Source organism: Danio rerio, chromosome 24 (assembly GCF_052040795.2).
Source record: "Danio rerio strain M-AB ecotype USA chromosome 24, GRCz13ab, whole genome shotgun sequence".
In the NCBI taxonomy this organism is placed as follows: Eukaryota; Metazoa; Chordata; class Actinopteri; order Cypriniformes; family Danionidae; genus Danio; species Danio rerio.
The window spans coordinates 5,111,367-5,131,958 of NC_141044.1; the positions used below are offsets into that span (position 1 = coordinate 5,111,367).

The 20,592-nt window shown below is 37.6% G+C and overlaps 3 protein-coding genes across 6 annotated transcripts in view; 1 reads left to right on the top strand and 2 right to left on the bottom strand.

The window, feature by feature from the left end:
- agtr1b (angiotensin II receptor, type 1b) overlaps nucleotides 1-20,592 on the bottom strand; it is a 248,254-nt gene that overhangs the window by 191,509 nt on the left and 36,153 nt on the right. The gene's annotated exons all lie outside the window — the stretch shown is intronic.
- On the bottom strand, nucleotides 6,944-10,375 carry zic1 (zic family member 1 (odd-paired homolog, Drosophila)). Its single transcript, NM_130933.3, has 3 exons — nucleotides 9,143-10,375; nucleotides 8,489-8,652; nucleotides 6,944-8,055 (listed from the first exon to the last, which is right to left on the bottom strand). The coding sequence occupies exons 1-3, from the start codon at nucleotides 10,107-10,109 to the stop codon at nucleotides 7,858-7,860; spliced, it is 1,329 nt and encodes a 442-aa protein (NP_571008.1). The 5' UTR covers nucleotides 10,110-10,375; the 3' UTR covers nucleotides 6,944-7,857.
- Nucleotides 11,509-19,033, top strand: zic4 (zic family member 4). Of its 3 annotated transcripts, none has more exons than XM_087308891.1 (3): nucleotides 11,509-11,650; nucleotides 15,198-15,818; nucleotides 17,820-19,033. In XM_087308891.1, the coding sequence occupies exons 1-3, from the start codon at nucleotides 11,584-11,586 to the stop codon at nucleotides 18,257-18,259; spliced, it is 1,128 nt and encodes a 375-aa protein (XP_087165017.1). In that variant the 5' UTR covers nucleotides 11,509-11,583; the 3' UTR covers nucleotides 18,260-19,033. The 3 variants fall into 3 exon arrangements, with proteins under 3 accessions (XP_087165017.1, XP_087165016.1, NP_001070080.3); XM_087308890.1 differs by lacking the exon at nucleotides 11,509-11,650 and adding an exon at nucleotides 14,479-15,089; NM_001076612.3 differs by lacking the exon at nucleotides 11,509-11,650 and having other exon boundaries at nucleotides 14,516-15,818; nucleotides 17,820-19,027.

Genomic DNA, 20,592 nt, shown 5'->3' on the forward strand with positions numbered 1-20,592 from the left:
TGGTATGCAACTGGACAGGAAATGCTGGACTTTTTTTTTTCTAAACTTACATCATAATATAAAAGCTGGGAAACAATTCAGACGGGGAGCGGGGAAAAAATAAAAATGAAAAATGGCAGCCCTGCCATCAAAATAGCACTTGTTAATATGGCCCTTGTGTAATGCAGAATACGAATTGTGAAATTCCGATCCTTGTTATGCCAAATTACAGAGAAGTGGTTCGGCATGTGCCGCAAGCAGAAATAAAACATCTCTATCCAGCTTGTCTTCTAGCTCTAGAACATGAGCAAAACACACAGCGGCGTAAGCTGGAACTGAAGTAAGAAGTTGAACTCAAGAGTGAGTTCATATCGCTTCCACGTGCAGATTGCCAACATAATGTTTCCTTTTTGGCTTGAAAGATTTGGTATATATTGGCTTTTGTCTCCCGTTTTGAAGTTTATATTACAACACACGACACTTTGAAGACAATGGTTAAAGAATGTCATGCATCCAAAGAACACACAAGCATGCCAAAGTGATTTATAAAGATTTTGGACTTACCTTATAAGTCTTGTTTACTTTGTTTGTGGCTACGTGAAGTCTCTACCTACGTTTTTTACTTGCTATTCTGAAAATTAAATCACTAATGGTGATTTGTAGGTGTTCTGGAGTTATTTTTTTCCTCCAGCGTAGAATTGAATGATTGTTGCTCTTCTAAAGCCAAGGCTGTTAACGTTTGAAGCCAAAACAACAGCTTAAAAGTTGCACCTGCATTTTTATTACATAAAGTTCACGTTAAATTATTGGCTCGGACCATCAGTATAAAGGCTTTTAAGTTTTCTGATAAGCAATTTATGGCTATTGTTTACTATTTGAGAGTACAATTGGATTTTTTTGGATTACTCTATAGTCAACAAATCTGCATACACTCAAAACAATTGTTGCGTGTTCAAAGTACTTGTTTAAAATGAGCTGAAAAATCACAATTATTGTGATTGTTTGGGGACAACCTAATTATTTTATGTTCAATTAACTTTAATTTTATAAAAACAATCAAGTTAACTTAATTTAAATGAGTCTGGACAACATGAATGAATTGTGCATAAGCCTGCATTTGTTTAGTGTATGGGAGCCATGAACACTATTACATATTTCATCAGCGATAATCCAATGTCAGACTATTATATTTCAGTCACCTCTAGGTCATGACAATAGAGAGTTGTACACTTCATTTCTGACCTCTAAGCATTCATCAGATATTCTCAAAGATGGTCTGAGATTACACTGTTATCTGTGATAACATACTGCGTTGCAATAACGTTGGTCTGCAAACATTTCCCAAAATAAGCTTCTTTGAGTTATCTTTATGCCAAGGTGTGTTTGATATTCGGAACAACTGTTTCCAAGATGCCAACATATCTTTGTATCTAATCAATTTATGGCCTGTATTTACTATTTGAGAGTACAATTGGATTTTTTCTATCACTTTATAGGCAACAAATCTGCATACACTCAAAAAATGTTTTGTGTTAAAAGTACTAATTTAAAACAAGCTGGAAAAAAGAAATCAAAATTATTGAGATTTTTTGGGACAACTTAATTATTTTATGTTTAATTAACTTTAATTTGTAATAAAAAAAATCAAGTTACCTTAATTGATTTGTGTCTGGACAACATGAATGAATTGTGCATAAGCCTGCATTTGTTTACAGTGTTTGGGAGCCACGAAATGCAATTATCAACATTTCTTTTTTTTTAAACAACTGTTTCCAAGATGCAAACATATATTTGTATCTGATTAATTTATGGTCACTATTTACTGTTTGAGAGTACAATTGGATTATTTTCTATCACTTTATAGATCTGCATACACTCAAAAAATTGTTGCGTGTTCAAAGTACTAATTTAAAACAAGCTAAAGAAAATTACAATTATTGTAATTTTTGGGGGACAACTTAATTCTTTCATGTTTGAATAACTTAAATTTGTAAAAAAAAAAAAATCAAGTTAACAATCTATTTGTGTCTGGAAAACATGAATGAATTGTGCATAAGCCTGCATTTGTTTACAGTGTATGGGAGCCACGGAATGCTATTATCAACATATTTCATTAGCGATAATCCAATATATTCCAGTGACCTCTAGGTCATGACAATAGAGGGTTGCACACTTCATTTTTGACCTCTTAACATTCATTAGATGATCTGAGATTATACTACTATTTGTGAAGTGTGTTTCAATAACGTTAGTCTGCAAACATTTCCCATCCAAAATGAGCTTCTCTGTGTTATCTTTATGCCAAGGTGTGTTTGATGTTTGGAACAACTGTTTCCAAGATGCAAACATATCTTTGTATCTAATTACAAAGAGCCCAAACTTCCCTTCTCTGGTTCAATGCACAATATTAATGAGGTCAATGATTATGTTAATTGGGGAGCATTCTACAGCATGTTTTAATTAGTCCTCTGTATTCTGATTTAATGAAGAGCCTGAAAACTTCACTGGATGCTTGGAATTCATACGGTTCTCGGAGTACACTCTTTAAAAGGACATTTAAAGAACTTTGAAACTCTGCGAAAATTATTTGAGAATATTTTACTGCTAACTTGCCCATCCGTTTAACTTTAAAGCAATTGTCGCAGCATACACACACACATGCACACCACAACCCTCACAAAATTTCCATCTTGCAGTTTATGAGCACAATATGCCTGATTTATATTAAAAAGGGGGGGGGGGGGGAAACGGCTCACAGTGTGAGGAGATTTTCATCGATGTCATGATGCAGGCCTGACCATTTACGGTTTCTTATTATCTCTAATGTCTGGCCCATGAAATGCAAAACAGGACCCAATATTAAGCTATTTTATAAGTGCATTAAGTTTACAAATTACTTCTTTAATGAATAACCTTCCAAGACTCCATTTGAAGGGCCATTATCTGAGTGTTCCAATCTATTGCCTCACCTCCAGACTTTAACATTTATTATACTGATGAGATGCAATTAAAAGAGCAGATGTCCACAAGCTGCTCTCATCTGAGACGAGTAAATAAAATAACAATCCACGCAACAACATTATCTATGAAAAGACTGTTCGCCTCACGACAGGTAACCAACAAATGGTGCAAACGTGTAGCCTAAAGATTTAATTTTAATATTTTGCATTGACTTTTATATTTTAAATACTTCATTAACATACATGTATAACTTACATATAGCTCAATGGTCAATGCAAATGTTTTATGACTGCAAAACAAGCAATTGTCTGGCAGATAGTATGCATTATTATTATTATTACTAATAATACATGTATTGATTTCATGGACTTCATAGTATTTTGCTATTTTCCCCCTAGACGCTATACAGGGTGTGAATATCCCTGAAGAACTCAAAGTCTGTCCCAAACAACTAATTGGAATGACCCCATTTAGCAACGTGTCAAGGGAACACGACAACATAGACAATGTCAGCGCCTCCACAAATCTTCTGTGGTCCAAACTTAATAGCATGTCATGGTGTCCACAACTAATGCTGGAGGGGTCACAAAAACCCTTATGACTCATGTTAGTTGACGGCTCTTTCTTTAGCAGTGCGAATCCTAGCTGTGGCCAGAGTGGAAAAAAAAAGAAAAAACACAGTATGGTGTGTGCATAGTCAATAAACATTTGGCTAGGTTCGCCTGACTTCTCCAAGGTCCCTTCAGATTCCTTAAAGGGTAAATTTGAAGCTCTTCATAACATAACTAAAATTTTATCTTAATCTTACACTGTCAGATGGTGTAAATATAGGATGATACAAATATTAATAATAGTGATACAACTAGTGTATTAAAACTATTACATTACATAAAATATTTACGTTACTTTAGAGTAAGATTATTATTATAACTATTTATTTAGTATTGTTGTACTAATTATAACTTAGTTATTTTAATAATTTTGCAATAACATTGAAATCATAAAATACCAAATAAAAATACATAATAGCCACTTATGTGTTATCTATGCAGCTATTATTATTATTATTAATAATAATATTATTATCATTAATGGAAAATGTCGCCCTTTTAGAGACAAGTGTTGGGTCACTTGGTTAATGCTATGCGCTGAATATATCAATAATAGGAGTTACATTTTTTCTTTATGCCCCCAAGACATATCACAACAAGAAAAATTACCTATTTGCATGTCTTTTCAATACCAATCTATACCGCATTCTTTACAAAGCAATGATAAATACTCTGAAAAAAAAAACATCCATCTCCATGCAAAATAGCGGTCACACTCCACAGACTCTCTGGCGCACTCTTGTCAATTTGCGTTCAAGTTTAAATGTCTTTTTTCTCATCCTGCACTCATTTCAACGTGTTCAACCGAACAAGACAGCGCTGAAGTCAGAGAGAGGTCAAGCGCATATGAATGAGAGGAGAAAACTGTCAGCTACTTTTACATTACATAGAAAGAACAGCGATGCATCCATCTCGAGGCAACAGCTGTGCGACAATCACATAAAGTTAAGAGCTGAATTTAAATGTGGCAATGGGAAACATACTGGAGAGTCTTAAAAAACAGGCAACCAACAGTTATTTAGGACTGCACAAGTGCAGGTTGATAGTTACGTAAGGCTCTCCTTTATGGTTATGTAACTTGTTGGAAAGTACATTGTCATTTTTCGTTTTTAAGCAATACGCTTTCGAGATTAAATAAAGCTTCACGTACTGAATAAATTCGGAATAATTTTAGGCATTGCTATTTGTGTTCATGTGCAAATGTGGAAATTATTTGTCAAACTGCTAAAAACGCATTTGAGCTGCATGTCAAAATTAAACAAAAGGCTTTGTTCAAATTAAGTTTAGTTTCACTCACTGGAAAGCTAGATGATGACGTCGAATGGGAAAGTTCTCTTCAGAAATATCTGGATGAGGAGATGAAAGGATCTGAATATATTCTCTGCAAAACCAACGCGCCTTTTTATTCGGCATTCAAGCAGAAGCCAGGCTCGATTTATACCTTATTTTATTATTAAAAATATAGGCCTAAATATCAATATTTTAAACTGTTACTAAAATATAAAATATTAGTTATCGTCACTATTTAAAACCATAAGCCTCTGTTTTAGGTAAAAATAGCTTACATTTTCCTAAACTAAATATTTGTATTTGTGCTAATCGAAAATAATACTAATTTATTTTTACGTCTTTAATATTTTTTTTATTCGGTGTTAATAGAGATATGTGCAACACCGAAATAGGGTTTGACTTGACGTTTTATAGCCGGTTTGCCTTAAATTCAGTTTGAATGTGGTTGGGCAAACTGACGAAAATAAAACAAGCATTTTAGTTAACAGTCATATCCATCAAATAGTCTAACACAGTCCCATTGTAATAGCATTTGTCCATGGATATGATTGTTGTGCTTTTATTTTCTTGGGGGGGAATTGAAGTAATGAGGATAACAGGCAACCGAAACGACTTCCTTCAAAAATGTGCATTCCATTGTACGGATCAATACATAACACTTTCTACTACTACTCTAACGGTGCATGAATGAAAATGTACCAGAACGTTTGAATAGATAGAGTGTTAAATAGAGTCGAACAATTCATTTTATTACCATCATTCACATATCTCAAAACCTAATAACCCGTGGAGGGAGAATATGAACATATTTCGAAAAAAAAATCACCTCCGACATAATGCATTCCTTATTCGCCCCTACTGTTTGATGTGCCAATATGTTTATATTTTCCCGAAGTCAGTATCTCCTCCTGTCGGTGGGCTATTTCTCACGAGCATGCACGCGCACGGCAGTCAACACCCGCGCTTGCACTTCTGCACACCCTCAAGAGGAACATGTAAACATTGTATATCGCATTTTCCTTTAAGCGACTAAGCACCGCTTAGCAACTAACATGTCGTCGGATCACATTTAAAAAACAAAAATACATCCAAATGGCCACGAATTAGAAACACTGCAATGCTCGATTCATTAGTTTCATAGCCTCGGGGCACAGTTTAAATTTGCACATGCTAATGATCTTGTGTTATCTGAGACACACACACACACACACACAAAGTTGCATGCATGCATAGTACTCCTAATAGTACAGACCGCGTGTTTGCCTGGACCTACAAGCGCTCAGATTGCCCCCCTCCCTCCATAGGTATACATTCCCTCTTCTCTTATTCTGCAAAACTTTGGACTTTCTGACCGATGAGAAATGCGCTGTAGTTAAGCAATTTATCATTTTGTAGATTTTAATATTCAATAGCATCTTTTGTAGTTGGCAAAATCGCTCAGTGAGAATTGTGCACTGGCGATATTAAGCACGCTCATGATCTTGATGTGCCTAATGGGGCGATCAAGCAAGTTGCAACCAAGAACAAAAGCCCAACAGTGACTCTCTACTTGGACTAACGTCCTTCACTCCTACCGTATTACAAGCAAACCAGTATAATTATATAAGGCCATGACGAAAGTCCAGCAATGAAAACTATTTAGATAAGTAAATTCGTCACGATTCGCCGTTTCAATCCATTGAAACATTACTCTGGGGAAATGGTTATATTTAATCTGTGACAATAATGAGGAACACAAAAGAAAAAAAATCCAATCACTTAAAATAATTCGTCCTGCTGATTAGTGGTGCAAAAAATAAAGGCAGGCGTGTTTTTTTTTAGGACTGAAATGTCATTTTGATTTGTGTTTTCATATTTATTTTAAGCGTTAAATCCTAATGACTGACTCTTGGGGGTTTATGCTTTACACCAGTGGTTATTGTGATAGTTATGCAATAGCTTAATTTAGATTCAGTTTATTTTAAAATGTGAAATAAATGCATTTCATTAATAATGAATAGGTTACTTGTAGAGTTTCCTTGTTGGTAGGCTATTTCTCAACCTCAAATTCAATTGTTTATTGAGCACAGTCGAGAAATAAGATATTGAAGGCATTTTTGTTGTACGTTTAATTCTTTAATACTGTACGAAAAGTAACCAAACATTATTTTGTGAACTAAATTTTACATACCCTACGAACGCATTTTCCATAAATACCGATTATCTCTAACATGTGTTACCGGTCCTTTACATGCGGATAAATATGGAAAATTGAGTTATATATACACGTAATAATTTCTTGCAATTGCCAATGCAATAGACAGATAGTTTTATATTTTATCACGTACATAAACAAGATTGACACGGAGCTTCAGGCTTTCACTACACGGTTTATCGACATGACATTAAATAACAACAACTGTGTGCTACTCAGACTGGACTGGAGACGAAATGTTGCACTGGATACAAAAGCACATTAATACTAATCGGTTAGGTAAACGTGTAGACTGTGGTAATACTGGGTAATTCACATTTGGTACACATAAACTATAACATTCTTTTCAGTCAAGACTATTCATCGCAATATTCGTAAAACCATCTCATTTCCATATATCTAGGGACCACATTTTTTCACAAATTCCCTTAAACTGTATTATGACTATTTACAAAATAAAATATTACATTTTAAACTAGGTGAATCTTTATGTACAAAAAAAACAGGCTGTGACCTGCTGGTAGCATGCAATTGGAGTTCTCTGTGCAGTCTTTCGAAAATATGAAGAAAAATATATATAAGAAAAATAAAAAGAGCAAAGGAAATGGAGGACAAAAAAATAAAAAATAAAAAAGCAGGAAAAGCTGTCAAGAGCGTTGCACACCCCGTCCGTGCACTGCTCTCTCTCTCTCTCTGACAGCGGTTTTCAGAAAACCTTTCAGATTCTTCACAATGTGTGTTTATGTAGGTCCACGCGAGAATAGGCTGACTTTTGAGTCTTGATTCCAAAGCAGTCTTAATTCTGCAGTCTTTTGAAAATATTTACACGTACCATTCATTAAAATTTGACGAAAGGGTGCTGTGGCTGCTCGTGTGGTGAACTGTGGATGATGCTGGTGATATGGAACTGCTGCTCTGGTTTTCTGTGGAAGGGGACACGATGGTGGGCGGCGTGGAGGACTCGTAGCCGGAGCTGGCTGCCGGAGAGGGTTGGGATCCTTGAGATGATGACTCGTGAACCTGCGCCAATTACAAACATAAATCAGTTTGAATAATGCTACTTATATTTGATTCTTAAATTAAAATATAAAGGAAAATGCCAAAAATCGAATCGATTGTGTCTTGGAATATTGTAGCTAAATAATATCAGACTATAATAAGCTTTCTATATTTTTTGTTATTTAGCGTTAGGTGAAATAACGTATATAGCAAATAAATTTGATGTAAAAAAACAATAACAAACAAACAAACAACAAAAAAACAATCAACATTTTTCAGTCATCACATAAAAGGCTAAAGAATAAACTAGAACTAGCGTTTCACCAACAGCACACATAAATGATCAAAAACAATAAATAAAAATAAAGTAAAAAGAAAAGTGGTAGCATGCAAAAAAGTAAATAAATTAAACAAATTAGGTAAAAAAAATAATTATCTGTAATGTTATTGTTACCTTCATGTGTTTCCGGAGAGAACTGGGATGTGTGTAGGATTTATCACACATTTTGCAGAGATATGGTTTGTCAGAGGTATGGACGTGCATGTGTTTCTTACGATCACTGCTGTTCGCAAAGCGCCTGTCACAGCCTTCGAACTCACACTTGAAAGGTTTTTCACCTAACAAAAACAAAGCAAATATTGCTCAAAATACACATTTTAAAAAGCTAGCAAGTGAATTATTATATATATTTTTTATTTTCTGTGGTAGCACTGTCGGAGGTGCATGAATTAACAATGAGTGTGCTAATAAATATAAAGTTTCTATATAAATATATATTCCACTCACGAATAATTATTTAAAACTCTTTTTAAAATTAGCCATAATTATACACATTATTTTCCAAAGATAAAATTCAGCTAAACGTTTAAATTATTAGATATTTTACACCAATAACAAATACAGTTACTAATTTGCGTCACTGAATTATGCTCGGTTGGCAAATTATTGACAGGACAAAGAAATAAATATTATTATCAGCAATATTTGCTTGGGAATTAATGCTTATTTACGGTCCTATAATTGCAACACATAAATACAAAAATATACCTCTTCATTAAAAACTAGGAATGAACGTGTATTTAGAGATGAAAATAACGATTTTCTTACCTGTGTGTGTTCTTTTGTGGATTTTCAGATTTTCCGATCGGGCAAATACTTTTCCACAGCCGGGGAATGGACACGGAAACGGTTTCTCTCCCGTGTGAACTCTGATATGATTCACAAGTTTATATTTTGCTTTAAACGGTTTCCCTTCCCGGCCGCACTCTTCCCAAAAGCAAATGTGATTCGACTGCTCTGGTCCCCCAACGTGCTCTACAGTCAGATGGGTCACAAGCTCGTGCATAGTGCTGAAAGTTTTGTTGCAGGACTTTTTCGGATTCGTCAGCTGCTCTGGTTCGATCCATTTGCAGATGAGCTCTTGCTTTATGGGCTGTCTCATGTACCGAAAGAAGGCCCCTGCCCCGTGGTGGGCAGCCATATTCATGTTCATGGGGCCATAGCCGTGCAACTGAGTCGAAGCGTAGTGCTCGGACCTGGGACTCGCGACATGACCGTATTGCTCGGCCCTGCCGTACATGTCCCCTGAAAAGCCCAGGCGCATCTGACTGTTTACCACGTTGGAGGACGCGTGCGTGGCCGCTTGCTCGTGCAGTCCCGGGAAGAGCAGGTGCCCAGCGGCGTCAGAGTGTCCATGTGGCCCGGCGAAACTTCCAGCGGCGGAGGCGAATAGACTGTGTTGCGCGCTCGTGGCGTCCCCGAAGCCCCGATTGCGAAAAAGAAAGTCCCGAGTGGAGTTGAAGGCGGCGGTGGAGTACGAGCTGACATGAGTGGGGTGATGATGGTGTCCCAGGGCAGCGGCGGCGTAACCGGGTGCCTGCGAGGAAAAGGCTGTTTGCCCAGAGCCGAGATCGTGGGAGCTGTGGTTGATTTTAAAAGCGCCCATACCGTCGGCGAACGGATTGATACCCAAAGCCACTTCTCTGTCTGTAACTTCGCCTGTTGAGTGATGTCTGGTGGAGCCGAAAGTAGTCACTCCAATGGTGGGATACTGTGGTCCTGCGTCCAAGAGCATCTTCAGTCTGCAGCGGAGGAGACTGAGAGAGGAAGAATCTCTTACAACTGTCTCTGCTTACTATTTCTCTGACTTAAGTCTGTGCAAGGCAAACTCCGATCCCCTATTCCTATTTACTTTTAGTGGAGAGGAATTTCCCTCTCCTGCTCATCCGATGCACACGCAAATCATGTGCAATATTGTCTTTTGCGGTTTATCTTCCTGTGGCGCAACTTTCACCTCCTCAGTCAGGCGGTGAGCTTCAGACTGATAGTCGCAATCATTCCTGCAGATAAATGAATTGAAAAGACAACACAGTCCACCCCTGATGAATGGGGAAGGAGGGGGGCAGCACGTGACCCCGTGCTTGGACCATCATTGGAGAGGGCGCTCTCCCCCTACTAACATTCACTCACCAAATAACAGCCCGCCATGCCTCAGCATCAGTGCGATTGGTCGGTTTACATCATCAATCTATGGGATTGTCGGGAGGTTGCTGACTGTGATTTTGCTCTGGATGTTGAAATTCAGAAAACAGAGTTTAGTGAATGCAAGGCCGAATAATAGCTTTTGTCCTAGACAGAGTACTTCCACGTTTGGCCTACTTGTGTGCAAGCCTGATGCTCTGTGGAGAACCTGGCGCGCATCTAGTAAACACTGGCTGAAATGTGACATTCTCACATAGCAGGAAACTGCTGCGTAAAAAAAACAAATGCAAAAAAACTCCAAAATAAAAAATCTAATAAAATACATATGCAAAAAAATAATTAAATATATAAAAGGAAAGTATATTTTCCACGTTGAAGTGGTATTATTGAGAACTTTAATGCATTCTCAACTCTAAGAAACAACGTCATTATTGTGTTATCTGTAGATAGACATTCCTATATATTCCTAGAACCCACTAATGTGTGACGACGCTTTTTTTCTATATGTAACACTTATGCAGTGGCCATTTTATGTTGGGTTGAATTTATTTTACATGCAACGTTTTCTATTTGGAGACATCCCAGTGAAACTATTACTCAACTGCTTTTGCAGTGTGCAATGAAAGTCACGCTTCTGCACAACACTGTAATACTGTAGTTGGAATATACTTATTGCTTTGATATCCACAATATACTTGAAAAGCGAACTCGTGTGTTGTAAGTATTTAAAAACACCACATTCTCTTTGCCTGACCCTAGTAGGCCTTCCACATACCTTCAGACTTTATATAATTAGTTCAAACCTTACTCATATTTTTAACTCGTGTTTTTGAAAGACTAAGGGCATAACGCATCACCCTTGTGTGCGAGTAAAAGTTGTGGGTTGTGGAAGTTGTGAAGTGGGATTTCTCTCTGCAGGAAACTCCGGCGGCTGGAGTTCAAAGCCGCATGAACAGACGAACCATTAAAATATCATCCAGACTGCAGCCTTCAGCTCCATACACTCCCAAACTCCTTCCAGAGAGAGAGAAAGAGAGAGAGAGGGCCAGGCGAAGCTGATGAGTTGAATGTTTTGTCAAAAGGACGCTATCTTTATAAAAGAAATCTGGACGGTGTCTTCAACAGGTGAAAACGGTAAGACTCGAAGTGTGAGTTTTGGGAACTGGACTCATTGGGAAATATTTGCCGAAAGTAATAGAGAGACTGAAAAAACAGCAATAGCGTTTTAATTCATACTCAAGTATGCTTTCAATAGTAAATTCGCTTAAAAACATGGGTTGTGTGTAATGCTGTATTATTTTATGAATAAATGAATAGTAAAATACCAGGACAACAATCACATCTGTTCCGTTTGGTGCACTTTTTAAATCTAAATTTTTTAGAAATACTAAAAAGTGCCAGTAAGTCAAAATGTGCCCTAACAATGTCAAACATTTTAACTTTATTTTTTTAACTCTGTGTATTTTAATGACCGACAAAGAGTTTTTCTTTAAACCAGAGTTTTGTTGCTGCGGTTTGTTTTAATTAATGATTTTGGTCGATATCTGACTTTAATCCCATGTGTTCTTTTCATTATTTTTCTGTGAAGTCGCTTTGTATTTTTGCATCTCCCCTTCTAAGCCACACAAATCAGCTTTAAAACAAACTTTTATTTGCGACTGAAGAAACTATTGCATTCATGAAGAATGCAGTTTCGATCCTGAGCCCCATCTTTTCTTTTTCTTCATAGTTCATATAGTGTTTACTTATTTATGACACTGGTGGTGTGGTTTGTCACCAGAGGCCTGACAGATCAATTCACGGCCTTTCTCAAGGGAATACCAATTTATTTGCATCAATAATTGAATGCAACCTTTTCTTGATTAAAACAAAGAGGCCTAAAGTTGAAGAAGTGCTTAAAGTTACTCTTTGAAGTATATTTTTTAAAAGTTTATAATATTTAATATATTACAGCAATGTTACAATATTTTTCCCGCATGCAAGCAAAACACACGGACATAAATAGATCATAGTAGTCTCCGGATAAAGCAACATTTCCATGAAATGCGATTATTTTAGTCTTGCGCTAGGAAGTCTAAAATAAATAAATAAATAAATAAAGTAAAAAAAAGTGCCATTCCACGTGTTTACTGGTTGCTCGTATATATAGCACGATGTAAAAAAAATACACCATATACCTTCACAAAGTTACAAAGCAATGTGGACTGGGGGTGGGGTGTCAACTGTTTCCATTTTTCATCGAGACACATGAGCACTAAAGCAATCTGCTTTCTCTGCACTGTCACGTATAATCTGACTAATTCCAGTTGAGATTGAACATATGATATCTGACATATATCTAATAATATCTGCATGACCTTGTTAGGTCAGTTCACACAATACTTCCTTTTTTTGTCTGGATAGTGTGATTAAGATAACTCTTCCAAACAGTTGCGATCAAAGTAGCCTAACAATTCGACATTGCAATTACAGCATATAACTTTTTTCGTGCAAGGAGGAAACATAACATTCACTATAACTTCTACTTTTTTGCACAATGTATGATCAAACGTTTACTGTTTAGGGCTAAGTCTACTTAACTGAGTATTGGTAAATCCAAACATGCAAACACACTTGAAAAAAAAAATCAATCATTTTACTTTAGTACAATAATACTCTAATCCAGGCTCTTTTGCATTAATTAGCAATTATACACTTTTTTTCTGTCACAATAGCTAAAAAGTTTTTTTTTTTTTAATTACGGCAGCACGGACGCAAATAACTCTATTGAAACATTTTATTTGTAGCTTAATTGTTGAAATTTATACATTAGTTGTGGGAGTACTAAGCATTAACATTATCATATGTGGTTTTAAATTATATTTCATGTGGACACTATGCACAATTTCATGTTTTTTTTACTTGAGTAAGCTATAATCGTTCCCCTAAATATAAAAATTGAAGTAGCATAGTTTATTAAAACTCTTGAGCCTGTTTTCATGAGGTGAGGACAGTCGATTTGCATTTAAGCTTTTTAAACATGATAAGACAACAGCTGGTTGCGGATTCCTTATTGTACTTTATTCATAACAGGTGCACTGTCAACAGTATGTTTATTAAATATTGGCGGGTAATCTGTAAGATCAACTTTTACGTTTGGGAAAGACTGGATTAGTTCGGTGTTACGAATTTTATTTAAAAGCTCCTCGAGCTGTTTTGCCAAGACTTCTTTGCTTTGCTGCCCTGTACACTTTTGATGAAGCACCACCTCCTGTGTGCCTGATCCACCGCCGCTGAACAACTGAGGCCGAAAATTACCCCCGATCATAACAACAGGTCTTTTGCGTTACTTTTTTCTCCCGGACAATAGGCGACCTTCGCGCTTTTCACAAGACACCGATCCCATGACGACGAAGAAGCACCGTTAGAGGAAAAGAGGGGGTGTGAAAACTTTTTTTTTTTCAACAAAAGGGTTAATACGGAAAAAAAGTCTGAGTATAAACAGGCAGCATGCAACCTCAAACTTTATACAAACCACCGCTTCTATAGCTTTTTTTTATATTCTTTATTTTTAATAAGCTTCTTCAAATGTTCGGACTATAGCAGACAGAGCTTACTTCGCATTTTTATTTCATGCATGTCCAATCAGTCCGGTTTACTACGTGTGGTAAGCAGCAAACGCGCTCTTTTTCAGAGCGCATTTGCAGATTTCTCACAGCTGTAATATTTAGAAAGGTTGCATTGATTCGATGTAATTTCTGCATTGCAGTTAAAAGTACAATAACCTTTGCATAACAAAAACATTTTTTTCATCCGCTGCCTGAAGCTCGGCGCATGCGCGCTCTCTGTTTGCTGTCACTAAAACATTTTTCTTCGCATTGGAAACTGTCACGAGTGACGTCAATCACGGAGCTCTGACCAATTAGAGCGCTCGGTGATTGTTTGGCTCCACGGGCTGCAGCGCCTACCATGAATCTCTATTCAGTATATCAAAGCGTCCTGCTGCTGCCTCTCAACCGAATGGGATTCCACGTAGGCACTGAGATAGCAACTAAACTTTAGGGGAAGTTTATTTTTTTTCTTCTGTATTCTTCAAAGCGATTAAAATATATTTGTCATCATCATTATTATTATTTTGCCTGCTGTCAAGTTATTCTAAAATTAGGAGTAATGAGCGTGGATGCTTTGGGAAGCCCTGTGATGGACCCCGCGTTTTCCAAACGGAACACGACGCTGAGATTAGTTGACTTGGCAGGGGCTCACCACCATCACCATCATCACCACCATACCCCTCAGAGCGTGACAGGCTTCCCGGGGTTCAGCAGCCATCCACACTCAATGGCTCACTCGCACCCTGGGGAGATGACTGCGGAACCCCGCCTGGGGCCGAGTCCATTCGGGCCAGAACACATGGGGCACTCCGCGGCCCTCAAAATCAGCCCAACCCATCATTATCCCCACCACCATCACCACCACAATCATCATATTGCAGGCCACAGTGAAGTGGTCTCCAGTCAAACGGGAGCTTTTGGCCCGGTGCAGGCGGCAACGGTCCCGTACTCTATGTCTCACACGGCCCAGGCGCTATCCGCAGGTAGGGATTTCCTCATTCGCCGAGATTTGACAGCTCAAGCCATGCCCGTGTTGACCGATCAGACTTCTGGTTCAGCCTCTCACCACGGAATGTTTGTCTCAACAACAGGTAGCTATCCGGGACACTATGGTCATCACCCCGACCCTGGGAACCACACGCTCTTCCCTGGACTTCATCACGACCAGCCATCTACCGGAGCACCAGGTGGCCAAGCCTTGAACGGACAAATAAGGTTAGGAATACCTGCCGAAATGTACGTTCGGTCTGATCATTTGAGTCAAGTAGCGAGCTCCAGGGCAGACCCGTTTGCTGCTTCTCCTCTGCACGGATACGGCGGGCTCAATCTGAACATGAATCTCAGCGCACACCACCACCACGGAGCAGGCGCTTTTTTCCGTTACATGAGGCAACCGATCAAGCAAGAGCTCATCTGCAAGTGGCTGGAGCCAGAGCACTCCGCAAAGAAACTTTGCTCCAAAACTTACAGCACCATGCACGAACTGGTGACACATGTGACTGTGGAGCACGTTGGAGGACCCGAGCAAGCGAACCATATCTGTTTTTGGGAAGAATGTCCGCGAGAAGGAAAGCCATTTAAAGCAAAGTACAAACTTGTGAATCACATCAGAGTGCACACCGGGGAGAAACCGTTTCCTTGTCCATTCCCCGGCTGTGGAAAAGTATTTGCTCGATCGGAAAACTTGAAAATCCACAAAAGGACACACACAGGTCAGTGGCTTAATTTCCTGTCCCTTAGGACAATTTAGTTAAATACCAGTGGATCTAATTATGCAGTCAGTAGATATGCTGAAGTGTAAACAAGTCGATGCACGACAACTAGTTGTTTAATGACTCGAGCTAGCTTGCAAGCTAAACAGTTTGCCTCAAACCCCAGCGCTTCTTCTCTGTGGCATTTAACTGGTTTTTAGAAACATACCAAGTGCTTCGGTTCATCTATGGTTTACAGAGTTTTCTCCAAGCACACCGAAGCAGCATTTTAATAGTTGTTTAGCTATATTTTTATGTATTCGTTTAGTTTAGACCGACAAAATCTCACAGGCTTCCACTTGTTAAACAAGACGCCGTGTTTTTTATTTATTTATTTTACCAGAGATGGAGCAGTGTGGAGTGCTATTGCTTGGACTTGCTTGCATTTGAAATACGCGTGTTGTAAAAATAATAAAATTATTGCTTCATAACAGCTTCAAGATATCTCAACACACCCTCATATGTTTGGGGCCTACTGTGTCCAGTTTAGCCTGCTTAAAATAAATAAGAGTTTCCGCCATATGTTAAAAACTCTATAATCATAGTTTTACACACAGCAGATAGTTTATCGACGTCGTCTGATTATATTACAATCATCCCACGTCGTACACAGACGTGTACTGACTTTACAAAACTGTCATAACGCTATTATTACATTTATGGAGACCACGTCTTTAATCACATACTTTTAGAAATATTTTTTCTTTAGACACATCTGTTAGCTACTCTGCCATCTCTGCAGCTTTTTTATGTTCCAGTTATTCTTGGTCACCACCTTTTTCTCTCCATATAATGTGTTATTTTTAACAAACTGTCAAAAACGTCTGTGAATAATTGCTGCAAGAGTCAATATTTTGTAGTTATTTAAATTTATTCCTGAACTGTGACGATGTAAGAAACTACGCATAAACTGTTGCCAACTTAACGCATGCAACAAGTCGGTTTCAAAGTTCTGCAAAAGTAATCAGACGTGGCTTTAAAAACAAAATCTTGTATATTAATAAGTAAACTATTTTAATAAAATTCTAACTAGTTCATTAATAATTGATTTTGCATTACTGTTGACAAATATATATTTTTATTATTTTATTTTTTTGCACTTGGCGAGTGTTTTTGAGAGTTTTTCCCCTCTATCTGAACTAGCACTGGCATAATACTGCTTTCAAAAAAAGCCTGCCTACGTGTTTCGTTTAACTGAAGATAACAATCATTCAGTTGTGATGTCTACCCAACGTTGTTCATTACTTCTGTGCAACATTCCCGGGGGCAGCTACATTATTTTCTTGCTTGGGCGGTATTTGAATCTTTGGTTATGGATATGGTTTCCCAAGGGTCTCTTCCTTGCTGCTTTCTTGTAGTACACTAATATTCTTGATTGGCTTTCTCGGCCCAACAGCTGAAGGTCAAATTGATATTCAGCGAGCAACTGTAATTAGACAGCAGCAATTACGTAGTCTTATAAACTCCTGGAGCTTATGTCCTTCGGAAATAAGCGTGATGTGATTAAATGTAATTAATTCAAACATTTCTATTGCCTTGCCGCCTTCTCCTGCAGCTATTATGGTTACAGTGGGACAGGCCTAATAGCAGTTTAGACGGTGGATCAGATCTATTTTATGAGTTCTTCACACTCTGCATTCCAAAGGTAAATGAAACTAGCACGTGCTTTAAAAAACGGATGCCCAATAATCTGTAATTGTGAAAAGAAATCATTGCTGTCTGAGAGTCTCAGTCACAAGGGGCTTGCCATAAGAGCAGACAGAGCAGTAAAAAGATAATCACTATATCAAGGGGCTCGTGTGACCTGATTTTCCCTGTGCAGAGTGACATGCGTTAGACTACTGCAAAGTAGGCCTATATTTGGCTATGTGCTCATTATTATGATGTGCTTCGTAATGATTAGCAGACTAGTGATGTACTCTACCTGTATTGACCATTGTCGCAACTGTTTTGTTGTTTTAGGTGAAAAGCCTTTCAAATGTGAGTTTGACGGCTGTGACAGACGGTTCGCCAATAGCAGTGACCGGAAAAAACATTCCCACGTACACACTAGCGACAAGCCGTACAACTGCAAAGTCAGAGGTTGTGACAAATCTTACACGCATCCCAGCTCTTTGAGAAAACACATGAAGGTGCACTGCAAGTCTCCACCTCCGAGTTCTGGTTACGAATCATCGACTCCATCTCTTGTTTCTCCTTCATCGGACTTGGGACGGGAGCCAGCTCCCTCGGCGCTCTCGGAGCCCCTCTCATCATCGTCCCAGCCGGCCAATTTAAGCGAATGGTACGTGTGTCACAGCTCCGGTGCCAGTGGCCCTCAGACCCCACCCAGCGGTTCATCCACGCCGGGCCATACAGAGGGACCAACGTACGGCAATCCTGAACGGAGGGACGCCTTCTAACACATTGTTAGCCCCGTAACTTTTTATTTTTATCTTGGCAAAGTGACTAAATGACCTTTTCTTATTTGGACAGTCCAATTTGGACTGAATGGTTCACAGGCTTATGTCTGTGTAAATCAGTTCAAAGAGTAATCTCGTCCACTGTTACTGCCTTACTGAAGGATGCACTGGCCCTTTGACAGCTAATGTCACTGCCTAACCACCAATCGATTTAAAACATGTCCCGAGTGTATATGTTTCTAAATAGTGTACTGACCGTACGCATGTCAATGTATAATTTTGTAAATTCAGCTTCTGATTTCAATATTTTAATTTATTTTTTAATCGGTAAAGAATTTCTTTTTGTATTATTGAACCAAAGTGCTTAATTATTAAACATGTACAGTTGTAAATAACCACGTTTTAATGTCTATGTGTGAGCTGTAATTTTGTAAGGTTTTGTCTTCAGCAATTTTTAAATGTTTGCTACTATACTTTGTACAAAATTAATATTTGAAAGTTATTTGAATTTCATAAAAAAGCCGTAGACTCTTTCCTCGTTTTGTGCTTTCTCCAGCCAAGCCAATTTGATGGAAACAGTGTTATTGTATTTGATATGACGTTTCAGTTATGATTAGTCATTAATCAATGTGGTTATTTTGTGATTTTGTAAAACTTGTCAGCAATCCATTTTTATGAAAAGTATGAATTATCAGAAGAGACCTTAAAATGTGTACCGAAATGCCTTGTAAGTTGTCAGTATTTTGAATAAATTGTGTATGATGCAAAGCTAAATGACTTCCTAAATTACAACAATTGTAGCCTTATGCAGACTGAGGATGTCACAATCTAATACAAAAATGATAAATTAATGTTTTAAGTATATATTTCTATAATGCCAAAATGACTCAAACTTCACTATATTTATACCAGCCAACTTAGATTTTAAGTTTCTCAGTGAACCGCATTGCGATAACTTGTTTTATATCCTTTTGTATGGCTTATACACACAAATATACCCAAGCTTTACACTCCAATTACATGGGCAGCAACTGATGAAAGAGTTGCATATTTTCACACAGACTTCAAAGAGGCTTTTATACAAAGAGACATTTTTTTCACGACGGTGAATCTTCATGGTGAGTTAAGATTTCAATAGCAAAAGCCGAGTCAAATTTAAATAATATGGGTTACGGGGCCGTAGATCCCAGTCTGTCAGAAAAATTCAATACTTGGTCTGAAGAAGAAGAAAAAAAGACTACAAAACATGCTTTAATAAACGAATGAATAAACATTCGTTCAAGTAAATTATTTTTCTTATTGTTTTCCTTGTTTGACAATCACCGAAAAAGTCCAGTGTGCACTTTTTCTTTCGACTTCCATGAGGAACTTAAATTAATAACTTAATAATCCACTGTATACCCGCGAAATGATCATGTTTTAACCAATAAATCGATAATTCAATATAGATCAATATCAAATTCTTTCCTTGGGAATTAAACTCTAGTTGATGTCTGCCTAGTGAGAGCTTTGCATACTCAACTGAACTCTTTTACACTTAAACCTCAGCGCTGTGTATTGGTTGAAGCACATTTAGCTATTAAACTTCGTTGTTGCATACATAATAAATACAGTGGGGAACCACCAGACAGTGGCTGGAGTATTAGAGGGGAAAGGGATAGTTTGGTCTCAATTGAAGCGAGGATCCTTTGAAGTTTTTTTTTTATCTGGGGATTCTTGCATGTAGTCTAAACGACGCTGATGACATGGAAAAGGCCTCTCGGTGTCACCATTTTGATCGCGCAATCTTTTCAAATGTGTTTTAAGTTTTTTCGTTCCATTCAACAAACCAAGAGGAGATGAATTTGACCAGAATCAAGTACTTCCAAGAAATTTAAACTATCTACAAGCTGCCTTTCTCGGACTCCTGGTGAGCCTGAGAGCGCGCACGCTCGTCCGTGTGTCAAACTTGCGATAAAAGGGGACAGAACAATAAATGTTTCTTTTCAACAGTTTCTCGTTTTTGAGAAGTGTCGAGTCCGCTTTAGCCATTCTCTTTCCCACAACCATTTGCAAGAAACAGCGCTGATTTGGAAAACAAAATTACGTAATAGTATTGAATGCAAAATAGTCAATGTAAAGCTATAATGCAAACGACAACAGTGGTAGTAATAATAATAATAATAATAATAATAATAATAATAATAATAATAATAATAATAATAATAATAATAAATAGTTATGCTGAATAATAATAATAATAATAATAATAATAATAATAATAATAATAATAAAATCAACAATATTAAAAATAATAACTATACTAATGTGATTGTTATTACTACTACTACTAC

What these genes read in the sequence shown, in the direction of transcription:
- zic1 (NM_130933.3), bottom strand. Translation starts at nt 10,109, where the DNA reads ATGCTCTTGGACGCAGGACCACAGTATCCCACCATTGGAGTGACTACT. An exon ending in CCACAAAAGAACACACACAG is followed by an intron (nt 8,653 to 9,142) that starts GTAAGAAAATCG and finishes TGTTTTTGTTAG; the next exon opens with GTGAAAAACCTTTCAAGTGT. An exon ending in CTCTCCGGAAACACATGAAG is followed by an intron (nt 8,056 to 8,488) that starts GTAACAATAACA and finishes TAATTGGCGCAG; the next exon opens with GTTCACGAGTCATCATCTCA.
- zic4 (NM_001076612.3), top strand. Translation starts at nt 14,666, where the DNA reads ATGAGCGTGGATGCTTTGGGAAGCCCTGTGATGGACCCCGCGTTTTCC. An exon ending in CCACAAAAGGACACACACAG is followed by an intron (nt 15,819 to 17,819) that starts GTCAGTGGCTTA and finishes TTGTTGTTTTAG; the next exon opens with GTGAAAAGCCTTTCAAATGT.